The 27,560-nt window shown below is 47.9% G+C and overlaps 1 protein-coding gene across 3 annotated transcripts in view; it reads right to left on the bottom strand.

Annotated features, from left to right (window-relative positions):
• SHANK3 (SH3 and multiple ankyrin repeat domains 3) overlaps nucleotides 1-27,560 on the bottom strand; it is a 464,876-nt gene that overhangs the window by 297,877 nt on the left and 139,439 nt on the right. For all 3 annotated transcript variants that reach the window (XM_089655308.1, XM_089655310.1, XM_089655309.1), the window contains 2 exons: nucleotides 6,011-6,214; nucleotides 536-607 (listed from right to left, as the gene is read on the bottom strand). In XM_089655308.1, the coding sequence (XP_089511434.1) occupies nucleotides 536-607; nucleotides 6,011-6,214 (276 nt within the window). The remainder of the gene's footprint in view (nucleotides 1-535; nucleotides 608-6,010; nucleotides 6,215-27,560) is intronic.

The following is a 27,560-nucleotide window of genomic DNA, read 5'->3' as shown; positions in this document are numbered from 1 at the left end:
TGTCTATAAATAAATAAAAAAGCTCTCGCAGGTGCCTTATGCAGGGAGAACTCCTTTAGTCACAGCAGTCTTTGGGATTTTGACAGTTCTGAATCGGGCTCCTTCTCAGCAGGACAATATCAGGGAGGATGAGCAAGGTGAGCTCAAGGACCAGGAGACAAGGGAGTGGGAGTATGGTCACCCATGCTATTAGCCCTTCCCTGGCTTCTGTATGGAAATGCAGAAAAAAAGCTAGGGGCAGACCTCCTTCATGTAATCTGTCAAAGTCATGTGACCAGCCCCTCCTTCAATCCCGGTGCTCTCCCAGCTGCCTTAAGAAGAGGGAACTCTGTTAGTCACAGCAGTCTGCATTTTATGAATGGGCCTTAAAAGAAAATCTACATTTTTACACTGCAGTATATAGCGAGGAACGGATAGCAATTATTTATAAATGTCCCCCATGGTGTTTCAAAAGAAAGACGTACTTTAAAAAAACAAAAACATCTGTTGATTTTTTAGCATTAATTCTTAAGGTAAAATGATTATTTCTACTTACTTTGGTGTGAAGTTTTGCAAACTGTTTGTCATCCAGTAATGTCTGTGTATAAACTCTTCTTTTATAGCGAAACTGAGGAAAGAAAATGTCACTTTAGAGTTAGAATAGTACAATGACATGCAATCTGCTGTTAAATATTCTACACTTTCCCCACTCGCTCCCAATAAACATTCTACTCTTGGACTAAATTGCCGAAAAGTATTGGTTTTATTGATGACCATCTGTTGTGGTGTACTATATAACATCTTTCTTTGCGGTGATAAAAAAAAAAATGCATTTTGTAAAGCAAGTTACTTATTTAGCTACACGTGTATGATGTCTGCAGACGTGTGCTTCTTTTTGGTAAGTTACCTTCTTAGTTTGTTGTTTTTCTCATGTGAAGTGATCTGCACTAATCATATTTTCTGTACTATTAACTTTGTTTTCTCTCAAGCAGTTTTCCCCAGGCGTACTTGATTTTCAGATGAGTTTCATGCATTGTGTATATCTTTGTTCTTAACCTGTAAATAACTAAGTCAAACCTCTGTCTTTGGAACCAGACCAATCTTCGAATTTTTGCTGTGTGCTAGATACATTTATAACTACCAAAGTTAATCTTTCATGGTCTTTGATTTACAGGGCTTCTTTTGGAAGCCATCAATGTACAAGTAAATGGCACAATAAGTAATAGCAAGCAGTAGCCTATAGTAAAGAATCACATTTTAGATTTAATCAGTATACAGTATCTTTTACAAGTTATGTCGTTTTTATTTGATTGCTCAGATAATATACTACAAATATTGGTCTTTTACTCATTATTGTGAATTTTATAGGTCCCCGTGCCTTTAATTCATAGACTAAAGAAAACAATAACAGTTAAACATATGTTTCATCAAAGACATTTATACATAGGCCAATTATTACCCAAATTGTTGAAAAATCCCTGATCAAGCAGCAATCAGCACATAAACGGAGGGAACCATCTGTTTCACTCAATAAATAACCACTTGAACATCAAGGATAGATAAAATAAAATCCATCAGAAATGTATTTTACTTCTGTTTGCATGATTTGGAAGTTCTGTTCTAAATCTGCAGATCTGAATCTACCCTATCTGATCATATACAGGTGAAACTCAAAAAGTTAGAATATCATGCAAAAGTTCATTTATTTCAGTAATGCAACTTAAAAGGTGAAACTAATATATGAGATAGACTCATTACATGCAAACCAAGATAGTTCATGCCGTGATTTGTCATAATTGTTCTGATTATGGCTTACAGCTCATGAAAACCCCAAATACACAATCTCAGAAAATGAGAAAATTGTGAAAAGGTGCAATATTCTAGGCTCAAAGTGTCCCACTCTAATCAGCTAATTAAGCCATAACACCTGCAAAGGGTTCCTGAGCCTTTAAATGGTCTCTCAGTCTGGTTCAGTAGAAATCACAATCATGGGAAAGACTGCTGACCTGACAGTTGTGCAGAAAACCATCATTGACACCCTCCATAAGGAGGGAAAGCCTCAAAAGGTAATTGCAAAAGAAGTTGGATGTTCCCAAAGTGCTGTATCAAAGCACATTAATAGAAAGTTACAGTTGCAAGAAAAGTATGTGAACCCCTTGGGATTACGTGGAGTTTTGCATGAATTGGGCATAAAATGTGCTCTGAACGTCATCTAAGTCACAACAATAGAAGAACAAAGTCTGCTGAACATAATACTACACAAACATTAGATGTTGCCATGGTTTAATTGCACATAACATGTAAACATTCACAGTGCAGGGAGGAAAATGTATATGAGGCCCTAGCTTAATGACTTCTCCCAGAGCTAATTGGAGCCAGGAGTGAGCCAACCTTGACTCCAATCAGTGGGATGATATTGGATGTGTTGCTGACAGCTGTCCTGCTCTTAAAAAACACACACCTGTTTTGGGTTTACTGGTTTCAAGAAGCACTGTCTGATGTGAACCATGCCTCTCAGAAAAGAGCTCTCAGAAGACCTACGATCAAGAATTGTTGACTTGCATGTAGCTGGAAACGGTTACAAAAGTATCTCCAAAAGCCTTGATGTTTATGTGTCCACGGTAAGACAGACTGTCTGCAAATAGAGAAAGTTTAGCACTGTTGCTACTCTCCCTAGGCGTGGTCGTCCTGTAAAAATGAATGCAAGAGCACAGTGTAGAATGCTGCATGAGGTAAAGAAGAATCCCAGAGTGTCAGCTAAAGACCTACAGAAATCTATGGCAAATGCTAACATTTTTGTTGACACATCTATAATAAGGAAAACATTAAACAAGAATGGAGTACATGGGAGGACACCACGGAGGAAGCCATTGCTGTCCAAAAAGAATATTGCAGCACGTTTGAAGTTGGCAAAAGAGCACCTGGATGTTCCACAGCACTACTGGCAAAATATACTGTGGACAGATGAAACCAAGATTGAGTTGTTTGGGAAGAACACACAACACTATGTGTGGAGAAAAAAAGGCACAGCACACCAACATCAAAACTTCATCCCCACTGTAAAACATGGCGGAGGGAGAATCATGGTTTGGGGCTGCTTTGCTGCCTCAGGGCCTGGACGGATTGTTGTCACTGATGGGAAAATGAATTCCAGAGTTTATCAAGACATTTTGCAGGAAAACGTACGACCATCTGTCCGCCAACTGAAGCTCCGCAGAGGATGGGTGATGCAACAGGACAATGACCCAAAGCATACAAGTAATTCAACAAAACAATGGCTGCAACAGCACAGAATACGCCTTCTGGAGTGGCCCAGTCAGAGTCCTGACCTCAACCCGATTGAAATGCTGTGGCATGACCTTAAGAGAGTGATTCACACCAGACATCCCAAGAATATTGCTACACTGAAACAGTTTTGTGAAGAGGAGTGGTCCAAAATTACTCCAGATCGTTGTGCAGGTCTGATCTGCAACTACAGGAAATGTTTGGTTGAGGTTATTGCTGCCAAAGGAGGGTCAACCAGTTATTAAGTCCAAAGGTTCACATACTTTTTCCTCCCTGCACTGTGAATGTTTACATGTTATGTGCAATTAAACCATGGCAACATCTAACGTTTGTGTAGTATTATGTTCAGCAGACTGTGTTCTTCTATTGTTGTGACTTAGATGATGTTCAGAGCACATTTTATGCCCAATTCATGCAAAACTCCACGTAATCCCAAGGGGTTCACATACTTTTTCTTGCAACTGTATGTGGAAGGGAAAAGTGTGGAAGAAAAAGGTGCACAAGCAGTAGGGATGACCGCAGCCTGGAGAGGTTTGTCAGAAAAAGGCCATTCAAAAGTGTTGGGGACTTTAACAAGGAGTGGACTGAGGCTGGAGTCAGTGCATCAAGAGCCACCACAAACAGACAGATCCTGGACATGGACTTCAAATGTCGTATTCCTCTTGTCAAGCTGCTCCTGAACAACAAACAACGTCAGAAGCGTCTTACCTGGGCTAAAGTTAAACAGATCTAGTCTGTTGCTCAGTGGTCCAAAGTCCTCTTTTCTGATGAGAGCAACTTTTGCATCTCATTTGGAAACCAAGGACCCAGAGGATGGAGGAAGAATGGAGAGGCACACACTGCAAGATGCTTGAAGTCCAGTGTGAAGTTTCCACAGTCTGTGTTGATTTGGGGAGCCATGTCATCTGCTGGTGTTGGTCCACTGTGCTTCATTAAGTCCAGGGTCAACGCAGCCGTCTACCAGGAAATTTTGGAGCACTTCATGCTTCCTTCCACAGACAAGCTTTATGGGGATGCTGACTTCATTTTCCAGCAGGACTTGGTACCTGTCCACACTGCCAGAAGCACCAAAACCTGGTTCAATGACCGTGGGATTACTGTGCTTGATTGGCCAGCAAACGCGCCTGACCTGAACCCCATAGAGAATCTATGGGATATTGCCAAGAGAAAGATGAGAGACATGAGACCGAACAATGCAGAAGAGCTGAAGGCCGCTATTGAAGCATCCTGGTCTTCCATAACACCTCAGAAGTGCCACAGGCTGATAGCTTCCATGCCACGCCACATTGAGGCAGTAATTGCTGCAAAAGGGGCCCAAACCAAGTACTGAGTACATATGCATGCTTATACTTTTCATAGGTCCGATATTGTTCTATGTACAATCCTTAGTTTATTGATTGCATCTAATATTCTAATTTTTCGAGTTTCACCTGTAACTTTCTATTAATGTGCTTTGATACAGCACTTTGGGAACATCCAACTTCTTTTGCAATTACCTTTTGAGGCTTTACCTCCTTATGGAGAGTGTCAATGATGGTTTCCTGCAGAACTGTCAGGTCAGCAGTCTTTCCCATGATTGTGATTTCTACTGAACCAGACTGAGAGACCATTTAAAGGCTCAGGAACCCTTTGCAGGTGTTATGGCTTAATTATCTGATTAGAGTGGGACACTTTGAGCCTAGAATATTGCACCTTTCACAATATTCTAATTTTCTGAGATTGTGGATTTGGGGTTTTCATGAGCTGTAAGCCATAATCATCACAATTACGACAAATCACAGCTTGAACTATTTTGCTTTACATGTAATGAGTCTATCTCATATATTAGTTTCACCTTTTAAGTTGCATTACTGAAATAAATGAACTTTTACACGATATTCTAATTTTTTGAGTTTCACATGTATGTGGGTACTACAAGAGATCAGGCCACCTGAACCTGACCTGAGACACCCAATTCAATCATAGGGTGGCTTACCTACACTTTTCCAATAAGAATATATTAACTGGTTTGTGTGAAAGTTATAGTGTCTACAAATGATAGTATATATACTGGAATTTACGCAGCTATGACACTATACTGGTAATGGTGATGATCACCGATGTATAGTGTGACTGTGGTGGGCAATCTGGTGCTAATAGACCATCGCTGGGATGGACACTAACTGACACTGACATCAATACAGATACTAATAAAATACTGTACACTGTCACTGTACTAATAACACGGGCTGGGAAGGGGTTAACATCAAGAGGCAGTCAAGGGATTAATTGTGTGCCTAGCTAATTGATTATGTGTAATATGTGCTGCATTTACTGAGAGATCTGGCTTTTTTTTTTCTCCCTGCTTCACAGGAAAAAGAAACAGCTAAATCGCTGATCTGTGTACAGAGCCCTGTGTGTTTGTAAACACAGTTCTCTCTGCTTTGATTGGCTGATCAGCAGGTTCATGGCCAAAATCATTGGCTGGGATCTGCTGGCAAAATCACGCTGTAGCCTTCGACAGCATGGGTCAGTAGGGGGCATGTATATGCTCCCCTGAATCTAGAAGAAGCTAGATCACATACTTGATCCCGCCTGGCTGTGCTGTCGCCCACCCGCAGTAAATGTACTGCGGGCGGGAGCAACCAGTTAAATATGATTGTGTGAGAACAGCCTACCTCAAGTGGTGACACCGAGACACATATGTATAATTTCCTGTCTCCTGCATCTACAAAATATTAAAACATAAGTGGAATTGCAGCCTTACCTCTAGGTAGGGTACAGGTGTGGCCAGAGAAGGTGGGTATTCCCGTAGCAGCCGTTCCTCGTCAAGGAATTTCCCAGCTCTGCCATTAAAAGCTGGCTGGAAGAGTCCATAATTCAGAACGTCCTTCAGGCTGTGGTTGAGAGTGCACAGGATGCGCTGCTTGGACACCCAAACTGGAGCATCAGGATTGAGCCGGAGGCACTTCTGTAGGGATAGAAACAAAGACAAAGCAATTAGTCAGATTTTTCTTTAGGATAAACATAAATAGATGAGTGAACACAGTAAACATTATAACAGCATTTGCCAGAATTGTTCATTTGTACTATGACTTAACATATAGACAGTAGATATTAACATGGTTTTTGATCTTACCGATTTATCAAATCCCTTCTTAAACTTTTGAATAGTTAAAAGATAGGAACCCACTTTTGTACAGGACTCAGGATATCCATCTTGTTATTATGTTTCTCCTGCATAATGATGAGCAGGCAGTTTAAGTATGGCACTTCACAGATAATAAGCATTCATTCATTGTTTATACTAGTTAAAGAACTGTGACCCCTCTTAGGCCTGTTCAAAATCATTGATGAGTGACTTTTATAGCTTTAGAACCTGTAATTTGGCCATCAGAGAGGTGTTACAGTGCCTGTCAAGACTAATTATGGGTCTCTGATATGTAACACATCTTATATTTTTTAACTGCTTAATTTACTTAAAATATATAGGGGTTGATGTACTAAAGGGAAACAGACAGTACACTTTACAAGGAAATTTGTGCAAGAGAATTTTCCCCAGAGCTCATGCGGTGGAGCACTGATGATGTGCATAATGCAATCGTGTTTTTTTCCCAGTTTCCTAGCACTTGATTGGGTATTCTTTGCAAAGTGAAATTTTACCGCATTCAGTAAGTACTGATAAAAATTCCCTTACAAAGTGCAAATTCCCATGCAAAGTGAACAGCTAATTTACCTTTAGTAAGCCTGGTTTTACATTATACAATGCAATTCACATGTGATTCTGTGCGGTGTGCTTTGAGAACTTGCACTGGAACCGAATCGCACTGTTGTTTTTTTACCATTTGATCTGGTTTCAGGAAAATGCACTGCATTTGTGACCCGCTTTTGGGATGTCGTTAACTTTAGATTAACCACTTGCCCTCCAATAGATTTGCCCCTCTTCCTGACCAGGCCATTTTTTTGCAATACAGCACTGTGTTACTTTAACTGACAATTGCGTGGGCATGCAAAACTGTAAATGAAATTTATGTCCTTTTTTTCCCCACAAATACAGGTTTCTTTCGGTGGTATTTGATCACCTCTGCGGTTTTTATTTTTTGCGCTATAAATAAAAAAAGATCGACAGTTTTGAAAAAAAACAATATTTTTTACTTTTTTGCTATAAAACATATCCAGTAAAAAAATTTTAAAAATCAAATTTTGTCATAAGTTTAGGCCAAAATGTATTCTGCTATATGTCTTTACTAAAAAAAAATCCAATACATGTAAATTAATTGGTTTACGTGAAAGGTATAGCGTCTACAAATGGAGGTGTATATATACTGGAATTTGAAAAAATTTTTATACTAGTAATAGCGGCAATAAGTGACTTATTGCGGGACTGTGGGAATGGGGCGGGTATTCTGACAATGGAAGGGGGCTGACTAACTGCCATTGTCATCTCAATGACACTAATACAGTGATCAGTGCTCCCTACCCAGAAATGCAAATCAAATATATATTGCGCAGCCCTGCCGCCCTGTAGCAGTAGTTCTACTATAGGGAGGCGGGAAAGCAGATAACACTTGCAGCAGATCACAAGGCACAGTGCGATTGCAATGTGGTGTGGGAAATGCACAGGGATTAAGGCATTTTTCGCACCATATATGTGCGAACTGTGCCTAAAGCAATGTCATTAGTCTGCTGCAGGCAGGAAGAGTCATTTCTTCATTGTCCTCTACCTTAGTGATTACACTGCAACATTATCCATAACTTCGTAACAAGGTAAACACCTTAACACAAGTTAAAGTGTTAGTAAACCCACTGATCCTTAACTTCTTCTAGAGTCACTCTGCATATACTCAGTCTGGTGTGTATTGCTATAGTTTTTTTTCTTCTTGGGAGAGTGCATGTGATCAGCAGGTCAGGGGTCCTGCATCCTCCTAAAGCAGAATGAAAACTCCTCCTACAAGCTTTAACATGTGCTCTGCTGGACACTGAAAGAAGTCACAAGACTGTTCTAACTGCTGGTAAGAAAAGGTATTTAGCAGTTTATATTTACTAATATAATTGCATTCTATGTTGTGTGTACTGTGGGAGACCAGATATAGTGAATGCAGGGTCTTGGGTTTAGTAACAGTTTACTTACAAGGTGGGAAAACGCTGCAGAGAGCTGATCTGTACAAGACATTTGTAAAAACAGCCAAGAACTGGATTAGGATGTATTATTTCTGAGAAAGCATCTCAGTCCAGAAAGAAGATACTGATCTAGATAATTCCTGCACACTGGTTCCATCTGTCTTGAAAGAGAAGTAGATGAAAGCACCTTAAGTAGAGCACTTTGCTCTCAGAGAGGTAATATACACTTGTAAGTGTTAGGCCTCATTCACACGGCATAGTATAGCATACATCCATGCGAGAGCTGTGTGCTGTTCCCCTCATATTTGTTATTTAACTGTGCATTGTATCACCAATTCTTATTTCACCATGTTTGTTTCTATGTCTTGATCTGTTGCTGCCATCTGCTGGCCAGAATTTGCATGCTGCATGCCTCTGTTATAGCTAGTAAGTGTTTTCTCTGCTGGGTGTGGTTTTAGGCAAGCCTTGGTTCTGGTCACTTCCTGCAGCCATTTTTATGTGCTTTATAGCTGTGTGACAGGACATTCAATACCCTGGGCTTGTGAAGGCATCAGTTTTTGACCAGCAGTTAGCCTCAGGAAACATATAACAGGACAGCATCAATACCTCTACTACATTACAGTATTGTATCACTGTTTGTCGCTGTATTTGGACCAAATAAACCCACGCTGATTTCATTTCCGTGTATACGTTTGGATCCGTCTAACCTGAGCATCTGCCGGTCCGGTCTGCTCCACTGCTTGGATACGAAGGTAGGAAGTTACACAGCCATTATCAGTTATACCTTCATTTGCCTTCATGTGGGGACAGAACAGTCAAAAACTGCCTTAAAGTCCATACCCCGCTACAGATTCCCTCAGAGTCCAGTACCACACTCAGGAATCTCCCTAGCAACAGGCCCACTTGCAGCAAATCTGCCCGGCTACAGTGCATGTTCCACAAGCCTATGCGGAAGCACTGCACATACGCAGTATCTATACTCTCGCCTGGAAGTCCTCCACAACTCGCCAAGCCATTCTCTGCATCCTATATTAACCTTTCCTCGCATAATAGAAGTACTGTTTATGCACGTTCCTTACACTGCCGTGGCCGCCGTAAAACCCCGCAATTCATTCTATATATCTTAGAAATTTTGTCAAGGTGCCCTATCGGAGCTGTACGGCGATTTTCAGCGTCCAATTCAAAAGTTCAGTTTCTTAAAGAGACAGCGCACCTTAAGTCAAAATGGCCGAAAAGGACTTTGCACAGTTCCCCAGTGATGAAATAAAGCAAACGCAACCTGATACTGATCATTATGAAGGGCAGAGAACAGAATCCACACTTCCAGCAGAACAAGTCGTGCGACCAAGACGCTCTCTCAAACCGACAGTAAAGGTCATTGAAAATTATCACACCACGAAAGATGAGCTATGTGATAACCTGGAGGAGCAATGGGAACGAGTTTCCTCCCTCATGTCCGGACTTAAATCCTCCTCAGGTGATGCCACAAGCTTACAAGTTGCCGTCGGGCGGCTGGACACAGCTCAAGAAAGATACAAGAGACTGTCCACAAGGTATATAACCTTTCTAAAAGACTCTAATATCGATGAAGCCCTATCAGAACTGAGCAAGGCAGAATCAATAGCCAGACAAAGAGACGTCATGGTGCTGGATGTTAAAGGTAAAGCGGAACTCCGTATCTCGCATTTGCAAGAAACTAGATCACACAGATCAAATTCATCTAAACATTCCTCTCGGTCATACAAATCATCGTGCTCAAGAAGCTCAGCCTTGAGCAACAGATTACTAGAGGCCCGCATAAACGCAGAGCAATCCAAAGCGAGACGCTCCTTCACAGAAAAAGAAGCTCTTGCAAGGGCAGAGGCAGAGGCCAAGAGGGCAGAAGCGGAAGCAGAGGCAGAGGCCAAGAGGGCAGAGGCAGAGGCAGAGGCCAAGAAGGCAGAAGTGGAAGCAGAGGGTCGAATAAAGATTTTCGAATCAGAGATGCCGGAGGAAATTGCGTTAGCTAAAGTAAGACTACTTGAGCAAGCATTGAGCCAAGGTCTTGATCCAGTCTGCTCGCTACCACAGGAGATAGATGATCCAGTTGACCGCACCAGTGACTATGTACTGAATCAGGTATCTGCGCCACCCCCAGTTTGCAGTACCGTCCAAGCCGACAACACTGAAACCTCCAAGTCAGCTCTACCTGCGGTACCAGTGCCACCCACAGCACCCGAGCAACCTAATAACCGTTACCCAGAAGTGCCCTCTCAAGGACGGTTATTACAGAAAGATCGCTATCAGGCATTTTCTGGCCTACCTCCACAGCTCAAGCTGCAGTCATCACAATATACAGAGGCTAAACGAAAGCTTAACCCTGCAGCTACATCATTCTACCCGGAAGCATCTCACCCTTTCACGCCAGGCAGCCCATACGCCCCAGGGGCATCACGAGTTGTCATGGCAACAAGCAGTGAGAAATCAGATATGTCTGAGTTTGCCAGGTTTATGGTGAGCAGAGAGCTAATCAACACCAGTCTCTCAAAATTTGATGACCGTGCAGAGAGCTACAGAGCTTGGAAGGCAACCTTCAAGGCCGCCATCGCTAACCTCAACCTAAACGCAGAGCAGGAGTTTGACCTCTTGATCAAATGGCTGGGCCCAGGCTCCACAAATCGCGTCAAGAGCCTCAGAACTGTCTACATGGGACAAGCAGAAGCAGGTCTCGCTGCCGCCTGGCAGAGACTCGAACGTACCTTCGGCAGTGCAGAAGCAATAGAGAAGGCCCTATTCAAGAGACTGCAGAACGTTCCAAGGATCAATCTCAAGGATGTCCAGAAGCTTCAGGATTTAAGTGATCTGCTCATGGAACTGGAGCTTGCCAAGGGTGACCCTCGTCTGTCCGGGCTGTGCTACCTGGATACAGCTCATGGAGTGAACCCAATTGTCGTGAAGCTACCATACAGTCTACAAGAAAAGTGGGCGGCATCAGTCTCAAGGTACAAAAGAGAGCATGACATCACCTTTCCCCCATTTATTCACTTCTGTAGATTTATCGATGAACAGTCCCAGATGAGGAATGACCCCAGCCTCGACTTCCTGGAGTTCAACACTACAGCTTCAGCGACATCATCACCAAGGTATGAAAGCGTCATGCATAAACACAGAGACTTCAAGAGCAGCGTGAGTGTTAGAAAGACTAACCTACCATCTCCTGCAGTACCCACGGGTAAACAGTACACCACCTCATCAGGAGATAAGACCTTCAATCATGAATGTCCCATTCATAAAAAACCACACTCTCTGAACAAATGTAGAGGGTTTAGATCCAAAACCATACTGGAGCGCAAGAAAATCCTCACCGAGCTCGGGGTATGTTTCAGATGCTGCGCTTCATTGGAGCACATGGCTAAGGACTGTAAATCTGTCATCAAGTGTGAGGAGTGTCATAGTGAAAGACATGCCTCAGCTATGCACCCAATCCCACTCTCCAGAGATTCACCCACTGCCGTCACCACCAGTCCTGCTCCAAGTCATGGCGGGGAGTCCCAAAATTACGCTAATGCAGCGACTGCTGTTTCCTGCTCATGCTTGGATGTATGTGGGGAGGGCCAGTGCGAGAAATGTTGTGCCCTAATATGCCTGATCAAGGTCTACCCAGAGGGACTACCAGAAAAGGCAGTAAAAATGTATGCCATCATTGATGACCAAAGCAACCGGTCCCTAGCAGGTCCTAAATTCTTTGAAGCCTTTGGAATAAAGGGACCATCCGAACCCTATACCTTAAACACCTGCTCGGGCCGCATAGAGACTAGCGGCAGAAGGGCACAAGGATTCATCGCTTCTCCTGTCAGTGGGGATACGGAAATACCCTTACCGACGCTGATCGAATGTGATCAAATACCCAACCATAGGGATGAGATTCCTACCCCAGAAGCTGCATTTCACCAACCTCACCTAAGGCACCTAGCCAACGTTATCCCACCTATGGACATCAACGCCGAGATTTTACTCCTGCTCGGCAGAGACAATCTAAGGGTACACAAGGTGCGTCAACAGTGTAATGGTCCTGACTACGCGCCATACGCCCAGAGACTGGACTTGGGATGGGTAATCATAGGAAATGTGTGCTTAGATCAACCAAAAATCAACTCCTTCAAAACGTACGTGCGTGCAGATGGACGCACAACTTGCATTAAGCCGTATCCTCATCACTATGAGGTGAAGGAGAAGTCTCCAGGCCTCATACAACCACCTGACGTCATTACTCCCCTCTTTGCCGACAACTTGGGGAGATCAGTCTTTCATACAACCAAGGACGACGATAAAGTAGCCTTGTCAGTAGAGGACAGAGAATTTGTCAAGATAATGGACAGTGAGTTCTTTAAAGACGAAACCAATCACTGGGTTTCTCCATTACCCTTCCGAGCTACCAGGGTAAGACTCCCGAACAACCGGGAACAAGCTCTGTCTAGATTTAACTCTCTTCAGCGTACCATGAACAGCAAGCCTGAAATGAGAGAACACATCGTTGCCTTTATGGATAAAATATTCCGTAACAACCATGCAGAACCAGCTCCATTCTTAAGGAAGAACGACGAGTGCTGGTACTTGCCTTCATTCGGAGTATATCATCCACGAAAACCTAATCAAATTAGGGTTGTCTTTGATTCAAGCGCCAAACATCAAGGTGTATCTCTTAACGATATTCTTCTCACAGGTCCTAATCTGACTAATAACCTAGTCGGAGTGCTGATGAGATTCAGGAAAGAGCTTGTCGCCATCACTGCTGACATTGAACATATGTTCCATTGTTTTGTAGTCCGAGAGGACCACCGGAATTTCCTCAGGTTCCTGTGGTACAAGGACAATGACACCAACGCAGAGATGATGGAGTATCGTATGAGGGTACATGTGTTTGGAAACAGCCCTTCACCAGTCGTAGCGACTTACGGGCTTCGGAGAACTGCATTAGAGGGGGAATCTGAGTACGGTACAGATTGCAAAGACTTTGTGGAAAAAGACTTCTACGTGGACGACGGGCTCAAATCGCTACCAACTGAAGAAGCGGCTATCGATCTGCTCAAAAGGACTCAAGGTATGTTATACCAAGCTAAACTTAGACTACACAAAATTGCATCAAACAGCCTAACCGTAATGAGAGCCTTCGAGCAAGGTGATCATGCACCTGGATTCAAAGACATTAACCTGGGACTGGACAGTCCACCTGTGCAGAGGAGCTTGGGCCTCAGATGGGATCTCTCGGCTGACTCCTTCGGTTTTCAAATAAGTTGTGCAGACAAGCCATTCACAAAACGTGGTGTCCTATCAGTGGTAAACAGCCTATTTGATCCGCTGGGATTTGTAGCACCCATCGCCATACAAGGAAAATCCCTACTGAGACAGCTTTCTGAAACCATCAAGGATTGGGATACCCCACTTCCCTCTGATAAAGAGCAAAAATGGGAAGCCTGGAAGCAATCTTTGTGTGCTTTGGATGAGATCCACATCCCAAGATGCTATATTAAAACCTCACTTACTTCTAGCGTAAAGAAGGAACTCCACGTGTTCTCGGACGCCTCCACAGAGGCCATAGCAGCGGTCGCCTATCTGAAAGTCACAGAACCCAACAAGCAAAATCACGTTGGATTCGTCTTTGGTAAGGCTAAGTTAGCTCCCAAGCCTGATCATACTATTCCCAGACTTGAACTCTGCGGGACTGTGTTAGCAGTGGAGATTGCAGACTTCATACAAGAAGAACTAGGTGTCAACATAGATGAAGTTCAGTATTACACGGACAGTAAGGTCGTTTTAGGTTACACCACAATCAGACGAGACGATTTTATGTATACGTCAGTAACCGCATAGAGAGAATCAGGAGGTCCTCCAAACCTGAACAATGGTACTATGTACCATCCGAACTTAATCCAGCAGATCATGCCACTAGACCTATGTCTGTAGGTTCCTTTACTAACTCTACTTGGCTTACAGGTCCGGAGTTTCTGCTAAGGCAGGCGGACAGACTATGTACAGAGCCACCTTTCACCTACGTTGGCCTAGACGTCTTCGGGCCATGGATGGTGTCCGCACGCAGGACCCGTGGCGGTCACGCAAACAGTAAGCATTGGGCTGTACCATTTACTTGCATGAGTGTGCGAGCCGTTCACTTAGAGGTCATAGAATCCATGGACACATCCAGCCTTATTAATGCCTTAAGACGGTTCTTCGCAATCAGAGGACCAGTGAAACAGTTGAGGTCTGACCGTGGAAGCAACTTCATTGGAGCCTGTAGAGAACTGAACATAGATCATTCAAGATCACTTGGCTGAAAAGGGTTGCACCTGGATTTTCAATCCTCCTCATAGTTCCCACATGGGGGGCTCCTGGGAGAGAATGATCGGAATCTCACGCAACATCTTGAATTTTATGTTGATGGATGTAAACTCTTCAAGACTCACACATGAGACTCTAGTCACCCTTCTCGCTGAAGTTTCAGCCATCATCAATTCTAGACCCCTTGTGCCAGTATCTATGGATCCTGAAACACCAGCTGTACTGACTCCAGCTATCCTACTTACCCAAAAAGCTGAGATTACACTAATGCCTAGTGGAGAATTTACTCATGCGAATATCTACCAAAAACACTGGAAACGTGTACAATACCTAGCTGATTACTTCTGGAACAGGTGGCGAAAGGAGTATCTCAATATTCTTCAAGGAAGAAGAAAGTGGCAACTAGAGATGAGCGAAGAAATGAAAAATTCGATTCGGCTGATTCGGCGAATTCGTGGACAATATTCGATTCGAGTCGAATAAATTCGCTGTGAATTTAACTTAAAAAAGGGTGTTTCTAGGCTTCAGAGAGACTTAATATTAGTGCAGAACACTGTACCTTTAATTTAAATGCCCTTGGAGTCTGCTGGGGAAGAGAAATAATACTGTCAGTCAGTATGACATGCAGATGAGTGCCGTCGATCTTAGAATCACCGCAAACTTCACTCATTTGGGCAGTCACGGGGCCAAAACCAGAGTGTGGAGCCACAGTGTGGCGGTGGAGGCAGCAGCAATGGGAGGCCATACAGCACCCTATGACAAAAATGGAAACCACCAGCAGTGTGAGGAGACCTCAAAGTGGCACCTGGCAGAGTGTGGCGATAGAGACAGCAGCAATGGGAGGCCGTACAGGGACCCATGACACACTCTGGACCTGGCAGCAGCATGAGGAGGCGGTACAGGGGCCCATGACAGATTACGGGCCTGGCAGCAGCATGAGGAGTCGGTACGGGGGCCCATGGCAGATTACGGGCCTGGCAGCAGCAATGGGAGGCCGTACAGGGACCCTTGACACACTCTGGACCTGGCAGCAGCATGGGGAGGCGGTACAGGGGCCCATGACAGATTACGGGCCTGGCAGCAGCATGAGGAGTCGGTACGGGGGCCCATGACACACTCTGGACCTGGCAGCAGCATGAGGAGGCGGTACAGGGGCGCATGACAGATTACGAGCCTGGCAGCAGCAACTTGGACAGGAGGACGTTCAGCTTCTGCACCGTCGGGTGCGTGCTCGCAAACTGTTGTCTCTTGGAAACGGATTCCAAGAAAGACTGCTGACGGAATCCGTGAAGAGGAGTAGCAGGAGAAGGAGCATCTGAACGAGCGGAATATGCCAACAAGCGACAACAGGGGCCCATGTCAGATTACGGGCCTGGCAGCAGCATGAGGAGTCGGTACGGGGGCCCATGGCAGATTAGGGGCCTGGCAGCAGCTATGGGAGGCCCGTAATCTGCCAGCACCCTATGACAAAAAATGGAACCCACCAGCAGTGTGAGGAGACCTGAAAGTGGTACATGGCAGAGTGTGGCGATGGAGACAGCAGCAATGGGAGGCCGTACAGGGACCCATGACACACTCTGGACCTGGCAGCAGCATGAGGAGGCGGTATAGGGGCCCATGGCAGATTAGGGGCCTGGCAGCAGCTATGGGAGGCCCGTAATCTGCCAGCACCCTATGACAAAAAATTGAAAACACCAGCAGTGTGAGGAGACCTGAAAGTGGCACATGGCAGAGTGTGGCGATGGAGACAGCAGCAATGGGAGGCCGTACAGGGACCCATGAGAGACTCTGGACTTGGCAGCAGCATGAGGAGGCGGTATAGGGGCCCATGGCAGATTAGGGGCCTGGCAGCAGCTATGGGAGGCCCATAATCTGCCAGCACCCTATGACAAAAAATGGAACACACCAGCAGTGTGAGGAGACCTGAAAGTGGCACATGTTTGGGGCATGATTCATGGCGGATTTAGTCAGTTGTGTCAGGAACTGGTGGTTTGAAATCCAGACTAATCCACGCCTGATTCATTTTCACAAACGTGAGTCTCTCCACACTTTGGGTGGACAGTCGTGTCCTCCGCGGAGTTGCAATACCTCCTGCCGCACTAAACACGCGCTCCGATGCCACGCTACTGGCCGGGCATGACAGCCTTTCAAGGGCAAATTCAGCTAGTTGGGGCCAAAGGTCAAGTTTCGTTGCCCAGTAGTCAAGGGGATTGTCTACCTCGGTTGGCAGGGTGCTGTCCAAGTAGGCCTAAGCCTGTTGTTTGAGGTCCTGCTCCAGGTCCACCTGATGCTGCTGCTGCTGCGGATGGTTAGTAGTTTCCTCACTGCGCTGGTGAAGAAAGCTACTCATCATCGACTGCAGACTGAGGCAGCCGCTGCTGGTGGAGCTGCCACTGCTCCTACCACCCCACCCCTCCCCTGCTGCCATGGCAGCGGAACGCGAGCGCACAGGGCCCACAGTGTCTGAGGATGGACGTTGGCGCAGACAGGCAGAGACCAGCTGACTACATAGGTGGTTTTTATAGTACGTTATTTTGGCCTCCCTCTCAGCAGGTGTGAAAAAGGCCACCATTTTTGAACGGTAGCGAGGGTCCAACAAGGTGGACAGCCAAAAGTCATCCCTCTGTCTGATGGTTATTATTCGGCTGTCGCTACGCAAGCAAGCGAGCATGCTATGGGCCATTTGTGCCAAGGAATGCGAGGGACTCCCTGCCTCCATCTCCACAGCATACTGCCACGGTGCGTCTGGGTCCTCTGTCTCCTCTTCCTCCTCCTCTACCAGATGCTCCTGCTCCTCCACTCCTGTCCGCTGAGTGGAAAAACCACCCATTTCACTCAATAATTCCTGAGCACAAATGTCCTCCTCTACCTCCTCCTCTTCTTCCTGTCCTGCCCCCACAGGGGTCATGTGGCGTTGAGATCTGTGCGCCACGTCTACCGCACCCTGACCAGCCATTGTTAACAGCATTTGTTCCAGGACGTGCAACAGAGGAATGACGTCGTTCATCCCATAGTCCTGCCGACTCACGAATAGCGTGGCCTCCTCAAAGGGCCTGAGCAAGCGCAGGTGTCACGCATGAGCTGCCAATGGCTGACATCTAAGTTACACAGGGAGTACCTTTATCCGCTTTTAACATCAGGAAATCTGTGATGGCCTTTTGCTGTTCGTAAAGGCGGTCTAACATATGTAGGGTTGAATTCCACCTTGTTGCAACGTCACAGCATGAGGAGTCGGTATAGGGGCCCATGGCAGATTAGGGGCCTGGCAGCAGCTATGGGAGGCCCGTAATCTGCCAGCACCCTATGTCAAAAAATTCAACACACCAGCAGTGTGAGGAGACCTGAAAGTGGCACATGGCATGAGAGACTGTGGACCTGGCAGCAGCATGAGGAGGCGGTATATAGAGGCCTATGGCAGATTAGGGGCCTGGCAGCAGCTATAGGAGGCCCGTAATCTGCCAGCACCCTATGTCAAAAAATTCAACACACCAGCAGTGTGTGAGGAGACCTGAAAGTGGCACATGGCAGAGTGTGGCGATGGAGACAGCAGCAATGGGAGGCCGTACAGGGACCCATGACAGACTCTGGACTTGGCAGCAGCATGAGGAGGCGGTATATAGGGGCCCATGGCAGATTAGGGGCCTGGCAGCAGCTATAGGAGGCCCGTAATCTGCCAGCACCCTATTTCAAAAAATTCAACACACCAGCAGTGTGAGGAGACCTGAAAGTGGCACATGGCAGAGTGTGGCGATGGAGACAGCAGCAATGGGAGGCTGTATAGGGACCCATGAGAGACTCTGGACTTGGCAGCAGCATGAGGAGGCGGTATATAGGGGCCCATGGCAGATTAGGGGCCTGGCAGCAGCTATGGGAGGCCCGTAATCTGCCAGCACCCTATGTCAAAAAATTGAAAACACAAGCAGTGTGAAGAGACCTGAATGTGGCACATGGCAGAGTGTGGCGATGGAGACAGCAGCAATGGGAGGCCGTACAGGGACCCATGAGAGACTCTGGACCTGGCAGAAGCATGAGGAGGCGGTATATAGGGGCCCATGGCAGATTAGGGGCCTGGCAGCAGCTATAGGAGGCCCGTAATCTGCCAGCACCCTATGTCAAAAAATTCTACACACCAGCAGTGTGTGAGGAGACCTGAAAGTGGCACATGGCAGAGTGTGGCGATGGAGACAGCAGCAATGGGAGGCCGTACAGGGACCCATGAGAGACTCTGGACCTGGCAGCAGCATGAGGAGGCGGTATATAGGGGCCCATGGCAGATTAGGGGCCTGGCAGCAGCTATAGGAGGCCCGTAATCTGCCAGCACCCTATGTCAAAAAATTCTACACACCAGCAGTGTGTGAGGAGACCTGAAAGTGGCACATGGCAGAGTGTGGCGATGGAGACAGCAGCAATGGGAGGCCGTACAGGGACCCATGAGAGACTCTGGACCTGGCAGCAGCATGAGGAGGCGGTATATAGGGGCCCATGGCAGATTAGGGGCCTGGCAGCAGCTATAGGAGGCCCGTAATCTGCCAGCACCCTATGTCAAAAAATTCTACACACCAGCAGTGTGTGAGGAGACCTGAAAGTGGCACATGGCAGAGTGTGGCGATGGAGACAGCAGCAATGGGAGGCCGTACAGGGACCCATGAGAGACTCTGGACCTGGCAGCAGCATGAGGAGGCGGTATATAGGGGCCCATGGCAGATTAGGGGCCTGGCAGCAGCTATAGGAGGCCCGTAATCTGCCAGCACCCTATGTCAAAAAATTCTACACACCAGCAGTGTGTGAGGAGACCTGAAAGTGGCACATGGCAGAGTGTGGCGATGGAGACAGCAGCAATGGGAGGCCGTACAGGGACCCATGAGAGACTCTGGACCTGGCAGCAGCATGAGGAGGCGGTATATAGGGGCCCATGGCAGATTAGGGGCCTGGCAGCAGCTATAGGAGGCCCGTAATCTGCCAGCACCCTATGTCAAAAAATTCTACACACCAGCAGTGTGTGAGGAGACCTGAAAGTGGCACATGGCAGAGTGTGGCGATGGAGACAGCAGCAATGGGAGGCCGTACAGGGACCCATGAGAGACTCTGGACCTGGCAGCAGCATGAGGAGGCGGTATATAGGGGCCCATGGCAGATTAGGGGCCTGGCAGCAGCTATAGGAGGCCCGTAATCTGCCAGCACCCTATGTCAAAAAATTCTACACACCAGCAGTGTGTGAGGAGACCTGAAAGTGGCACATGGCAGAGTGTGGCGATGGAGACAGCAGCAATGGGAGGCCGTACAGGGACCCATGAGAGACTCTGGACCTGGCAGAAGCATGAGGAGGCGGTATATAGGGGCCCATGGCAGATTAGGGGCCTGGCAGCAGCTATAGGAGGCCCGTAATCTGCCAGCACCCTATGTCAAAAAATTCTACACACCAGCAGTGTGTGAGGAGACCTGAAAGTGGCACATGGCAGAGTGTGGCGATGGAGACAGCAGCAATGGGAGGCCGTACAGGGACCCATGAGAGACTCTGGACCTGGCAGCAGCATGAGGAGGCGGTATATAGGGGCCCATGGCAGATTAGGGGCCTGGCAGCAGCTATAGGAGGCCCGTAATCTGCCAGCACCCTATGTCAAAAAATTCTACACACCAGCAGTGTGTGAGGAGACCTGAAAGTGGCACATGGCAGAGTGTGGCGATGGAGACAGCAGCAATGGGAGGCCGTACAGGGACCCATGAGAGACTCTGGACCTGGCAGCAGCATGAGGAGGCGGTATATAGGGGCCCATGGCAGATTAGGGGCCTGGCAGCAGCTATAGGAGGCCCGTAATCTGCCAGCACCCTATGTCAAAAAATTCTACACACCAGCAGTGTGTGAGGAGACCTGAAAGTGGCACATGGCAGAGTGTGGCGATGGAGACAGCAGCAATGGGAGGCCGTACAGGGACCCATGAGAGACTCTGGACCTGGCAGCAGCATGAGGAGGCGGTATATAGGGGCCCATGGCAGATTAGGGGCCTGGCAGCAGCTATAGGAGGCCCGTAATCTGCCAGCACCCTATGTCAAAAAATTCTACACACCAGCAGTGTGTGAGGAGACCTGAAAGTGGCACATGGCAGAGTGTGGCGATGGAGACAGCAGCAATGGGAGGCCGTATAGGGACCCATGAGAGACTCTGGACTTGGCAGCAGCATGAGGAGGCGGTATATAGGGGCCCATGGCAGATTAGGGGCCTGGCAGCAGATATGGGAGGCCCGTAATCTGCCAGCACCCTATGTCAAAAAATTGAAAACACAAGCAGTGTGAAGAGACCATAATGTGGCACATGGCAGAGTGTGGCGATGGAGACAGCAGCAATGGGAGGCCGTACAGGGACCCATGAGAGACTCTGGACCTGGCAGCAGCATGAGGAGGCGGTATATAGGGGCCCATGGCAGATTAGGGGCCTGGCAGCAGCTATAGGAGGCCCGTAATCTGCCAGCACCCTATGTCAAAAAATTTTACACACCAGCAGTGTGAGGAGACCTGAAAGTGGCACATGGCAGAGTGTGGCGATGGAGACAGCAGCAATGGGAGGCCGTACAGGGACCCATGAGAGACTCTGGACTTGGCAGCAGCATGAGGAGGCGGTATATAGGGGCCCATGGCAGATTAGGGGCCTGGCAGCAGCTATGGGAGGCCCGTAATCTGCCAGCACCCTATGTCAAAAAATTGAAAACACAAGCAGTGTGAAGAGACCTGAATGTGGCACATGGCAGAGTGTGGCGACGGAGACAGCAGCAATGGGAGGCCGTATAGGGACCCATGAGAGACTCTGGACTTGGCAGCAGCATGAGGAGGCGGTATATAGGGGCCTATGGCAGATTAGGGGCCTGGCAGCAGCTATGGGAGGCCCGTAATCTGCCAGCACCCTATGACAAAAAATGGAACACACCAGCAGTGTGTGAGGAGACCTGAAAGTGGCACATGTTTGAGGCATGATTCATGGCGGATTTAGTCAGTTGTGTCAGGAACTGGTGGTTTGAAATCCAGACTAATCCACGCCTGATTCATTTTCACAAACGTGAGTCTCTCCACACTTTGGGTGGACAGTCGTGTCCTCCGCGGAGTTACAATACCTCCTGCCGCACTAAACACGCGCTCCGATGCCACGCTACTGGCCGGGCATGACAGCCTTTCAAGGGCAAATTCAGCTAGTTGGGGCCAAAGGTCAAGTTTCGTTGCCCAGTAGTCAAGGGGATTGTCTACCTCGGTTGGCAGGGTGCTGTCCAAGTAGACCCAAGCCTGTTGTTTGAGGTTCTGCTCCAGGTCCACCTGATGCTGCTGCTGCTGCGGCTGGTTAGTAGTTTCCTCACTGCGCTGGTGAAGAAAGCTACTCATCATCGACTGCAGACTGAGGCAGCCGCTGCTGGTGGAGCTGCCACTGCTCCTACCACCCCACCCCTCCCCTGCTGCCATGGCAGCGGAAAGCGAGCGCACAGGGCCCACAGTGTCTGAGGATGGACGTTGGCGCACAAAGGCAGAGACCAACTGACTACATAGGTGTTTTTTATAGTACGTTATTTTGGCCTCCCTCTCAGCAGGTGTGAAAAAGGCCACCATTTTTGAACGGTAGCGAGGGTCCAACAAGGTGGACAGCCAAAAGTCATCCCTCTGTCTGATGGTTATTATTCGGCTGTCGCTACGCAAGCAAGCGAGCATGCTATGGGCCATTTGTGCCAAGGAATGCGAGGGACTCCCTGCCTCCATCTCCACAGCATACTGCCACGGTGCGTCTGGGTCCTCTGTCTCCTCTTCCTCCTCCTCTACCAGATGCTCCTGCTCCTCCACTCCTGTCCGCTGAGTGGAAAAACCACCCATTTCACTCAATAATTCCTGAGCACAAATGTCCTCCTCTACCTCCTCCTCTTCTTCCTGTCCTGCCCCCACAGGGGTCATGTGGCGTTGAGATCTGTGCGCCACGTCTACCGCACCCTGACCAGCCATTGTTAACAGCATTTGTTCAAGGACGTGCAACAGAGGAATGACGTCGTTCATCCCATAGTCCTGCCGACTCACGAATAGCGTGGCCTCCTCAAAGGGCCTGAGCAAGCGGCAGGTGTCACGCATGAGCTGCCAATGGCTGACATCGAAGTTACACAGGGGAGTACCTTTATCCGCTTGTAACATCAGGAAATCGGTGATGGCCTTTCGCTGCTCGTAAAGGCGGTCTAACATGTGTAGGGTTGAATTCCACCTTGTTGCAACGTCGCAGATCAGGCGATGATGTGGAATTCCGTTCTGCCGCTGCAGCTCAAGGAGGGTGTGCTTTGCGGTGTAGGAATGGCTGAAATGCATGCAAAGTTTACGTGACATTTTAAGGATGTCTTGCAGTGGGATGGTGGATTTTAGGAACCGCTTGACAACCAGATTGAACATGTGAGCCATGCATGGCGCATGGCACAACCTTCCTTGACGCAGAGCAGACACCATGTTCTTTACGTTGTCGGTCAACATGGTTCCGATTTTCAGTTTGCGCGGAGACAGCCATCTGTCGATTTCTCTGTTCATTACACTGAGAAGTTCCTCCCCTGTGTGACTACGTTCGCCTGGACCTGGCAGCAGCATGAGGAGGCGGTATAGGGGCCCATGGCAGATTAGGGGCCTGGCAGCAGCTATAGGAGGCCCGTAATCTGCCAGCACCCTATGTCAAAAAATTCAACACACCAGCAGTGTGAGGAGACCTGAAAGTGGCACATGGCATGAGAGACTGTGGACCTGGCAGCAGCATGAGGAGGCGGTATAGGGGCCCATGGCAGATTAGGGGCCTGGCAGCAGCTATGGGAGGCCCGTAATCTGCCAGCACCCTATGTCAAAAAATTCAACACACCAGCAGTGTGTGAGGAGACCTGAAAGTGGCACATGGCAGAGTGTGGCGATGGAGACAGCAGCAATGGGAGGCCGTACAGGGACCCATGACAGACTCTGGACCTGGCAGCAGCATGAGGAGGCGGTATATAGGGGCCCATGGCAGATTAGGGGCCTGGCAGCAGCTATGGGAGGCCCGTAATCTGCCAGCACCCTATGTCAAAAAATTCAACACACCAGCAGTGTGAGGAGACCTGAAAGTGGCACATGGCATGAGAGACTGTGGACCTGGCAGCAGCATGAGGAGGCGGTATAGGGGCCCATGGCAGATTAGGGGCCTGGCAGCAGCTATGGGAGGCCCGTAATCTGCCAGCACCCTATGTCAAAAAATTCAACACACGAGCAGTGTGTGAGGAGACCTGAAAGTGGCACATGGCAGAGTGTGGCGATGGAGACAGCAGCAATGGGAGGCCGTACAGGGACCCATGACAGACTCTGGACCTGGCAGCAGCATGAGGAGGCGGTATATAGGGGCCCATGGCAGATTAGGGGCCTGGCAGCAGCTATGGGAGGCCCGTAATCTGCCAGCACCCTATGTCAAAAAATTCAACACACCAGCAGTGTGAGGAGACCTGAAAGTGGCACATGGCATGAGAGACTGTGGACCTGGCAGCAGCATGAGGAGGCGGTATAGGGGCCCATGGCAGATTAGGGGCCTGGCAGCAGCTATGGGAGGCCCGTAATCTGCCAGCACCCTATGTCAAAAAATTCAACACACCAGCAGTGTGTGAGGAGACCTGAAAGTGGCACATGGCAGAGTGTGGCGATGGAGACAGCAGCAATGGGAGGCCGTACAGGGACCCATGACAGACTCTGGACCTGGCAGCAGCATGAGGAGGCGGTATAGGGGCCCATGGCAGATTAGGGGCCTGGCAGCAGCTATGGGAGGCCCGTAATCTGCCAGCACCCTATGTCAAAAAATTCAACACACCAGCAGTGTGTGAGGAGACCTGAAAGTGGCACATGGCAGAGTGTGGCGATGGAGACAGCAGCAATGGGAGGCCGTACAGGGACCCATGACAGACTCTGGACCTGGCAGCAGCATGAGGAGGCGGTATATAGGGGCCCATGGCAGATTAGGGGCCTGGCAGCAGCTATGGGAGGCCCGTAATCTGCCAGCACCCTATGTCAAAAAATTCAACACACCAGCAGTGTGTGAGGAGACCTGAAAGTGGCACATGGCAGAGTGTGGCGATGGAGACAACCCACCGACTGTTTTGCTCGCTGCCAAGCTGCCACCCTCTTCTCCTGATGATGCGGAAGCAATAGCCTGATGACGACGAGGCTGCCAAGTGCGATCAGCCTCATCATCATCAATTAGGGTCTCCGCCTCACTACTAGCCCCCTCGGCTGCGTGTGGGTCAGGAGACAGACCTGTCTCTACACCGGCTACCGAGCCACTCTCCTCGCCACTACTTCTTTGCCTGGCTGCTGAAGAGGCGGATGTCTCCCCCCGTTCCTGACCGCCCTCTGTTAGCTCTTCCTCACTGTACTGGATGACACCGGGAGCACTAGCCTCTGGCTGCGAATAGTGCTGCCTCGACCCCTTCCTCTGCTGCCACGTCTGCTCGCTCCTAAAACATTGCCTCCTCTGCCACTCCTCTGCATGTTGTCTGACATACTCTTTAATTAAACGATTCTGTGTCCCTGAGTAACAATTCTGTGGCCCTAAGTAACGGTTCTGTGGCCCTCAGTAACAGTTCTGTGGCCCTGAGTAACAATTCTGTGTCTGTGCGAGTAACAATTCTGTGGCCCTAAGTAACAGTTCTGTGGCCCTCAGTAACAATTCTGTGGCCCTAAGTAACGGTTCTGTGGCCCTCAGTAACAATTCTGTGTCCCTGTGTAACAATTCTGTGTCTGTGCGAGTAACAATTCTGTGGCCCTAAGTAACAGTTCTGTGGCCCTCAGTAACAGTTCTGTGTCCCTGAGTAACAATTCTGTGTCTGTGCGAGTAACAATTCTGTGGCCCTAAGTAACAGTTCTGTGGCCCTCAGTAACAGTTCTGTGTCCCTGAGTAACAATTCTGTGTCTGTGCGAGTAACAATTCTGTGGCCCTAAGTAACAGTTCTGTGGCCCTCAGTAACAATTCTGTGGCCCTAAGTAACGGTTCTGTGGCCCTCAGTAACAATTCTGTGTCCCTGTGTAACAATTCTGTGTCTGTGCGAGTAACAATTCTGTGGCCCTAAGTAACAGTTCTGTGGCCCTCAGTAACAGTTCTGTGTCCCTGAGTAACAATTCTGTGTCTGTGCGAGTAACAATTCTGTGGCCCTAAGTAACAGTTCTGTGGCCCTCAGTAACAATTCTGTGGCCCTAAGTAACGGTTCTGTGGCCCTCAGTAACGGTTCTGTGGCCCTGTGTAACAATTCTGTGTCTGTGCGAGTAACAATTCTGTGGCCCTAAGTAACAGTTCTGTGGCCCTCAGTAACAGTTCTGTGTCCCTGAGTAACAATTCTGTGTCTGTGCGAGTAACAATTCTGTGGCCCTAAGTAACAGTTCTGTGGCCCTCAGTAACAATTCTGTGGCCCTAAGTAACGGTTCTGTGGCCCTCAGTAACAATTCTGTGTCCCTGTGTAACAATTCTGTGTCTGTGCGAGTAACAATTCTGTGGCCCTAAGTAACAGTTCTGTGGCCCTCAGTAACAGTTCTGTGTCCCTGAGTAACAATTCTGTGTCTGTGCGAGTAACAATTCTGTGGCCCTAAGTAACAGTTCTGTGGCCCTCAGTAACAATTCTGTGTCCCTGAGTAACAATTCTGTGTCTGTGCGAGTAACAATTCTGTGGCCCTAAGTAACAATTCTGTGTCCCTGTGTAACAATTCTGTGTCTGTGCGAGTAACAATTCTGTGGCCCTAAGTAACAGTTCTGTGGCCCTCAGTAACAGTTCTGTGTCCCTGAGTAACAATTCTGTGTCTGTGCGAGTAACAATTCTGTGGCCCTAAGTAACAGTTCTGTGGCCCTCAGTAACAGTTCTGTGTCCCTGAGTAACAATTCTGTGTCTGTGCGAGTAACAATTCTGTGGCCCTAAGTAACAGTTCTGTGGCCCTCAGTAACAATTCTGTGGCCCTAAGTAACGGTTCTGTGGCCCTCAGTAACAATTCTGTGTCCCTGTGTAACAATTCTGTGTCTGTGCGAGTAACAATTCTGTGGCCCTAAGTAACAGTTCTGTGTCCCTGAGTAACAATTCTGTGTCTGTGCAAGTAACAATTCTGTGGCCCTAAGTAACAGTTCTGTGGCCCTCAGTAACAATTCTGTGTCCCTGAGTAACAATTCTGTGGCCCTAAGTAACGGTTCTGTGGCCCTCAGTAACAATTCTGTGTCCCTGTGTAACAATTCTGTGTCTGTGCGAGTAACAATTCTGTGGCCCTAAGTAACAGTTCTGTGGCCCTCAGTAACAGTTCTGTGTCCCTGAGTAACAATTCTGTGTCTGTGCAAGTAACAATTCTGTGGCCCTAAGTAACAGTTCTGTGGCCCTCAGTAACAATTCTGTGTCCCTGAGTAACAATTCTGTGGCCCTAAGGAACGGTTCTGTGGCCCTCAGTAACAATTCTGTGTCCCTGTGTAACAATTCTGTGTCTGTGCGAGTAACAATTCTGTGGCCCTAAGTAACGGTTCTTTGGCCCTCAGTAACAATTCTGTGTCCCTGAGTAACAATTTTGTGTCTGTGCGAGTAACAATTCTGTGGCCCTAAGTAACAGTTCTGTGGCCCTAAGTAACAGTTCTGTGGCCCTCAGTAACAATTCTGTGTCTGTCCCTGAGTAACAATTCTGTGGCCCTAACTAAAGTTTCTGTGGCCCTAAGTAACAGTTCTGTGGCCCTCAGTAACAATTCTGTGTCTGTCCCTGAGTAACAATTCTGTGGCCCTAACTAAAGTTTCTGTGGCCCTAAGTAACAATTCTCTGGCACTCAGTAACAATTCTGTCTGTCCCTGAGTAACAATTCTGTGGCCCTAATAACGTTTCTGTGGCCCTAAGTAACAATTCTCTGGCACTCA

This window comes from Staurois parvus, unplaced genomic scaffold, assembly GCF_062004578.1.
Source record: "Staurois parvus isolate SC_StPar_1 unplaced genomic scaffold, SC_StPar_1.0 ptg000832l, whole genome shotgun sequence".
NCBI lineage: Eukaryota > Metazoa > Chordata > Amphibia > Anura > Ranidae > Staurois > Staurois parvus.
This window is presented reverse-complemented; position numbering and strand designations above follow the sequence as displayed.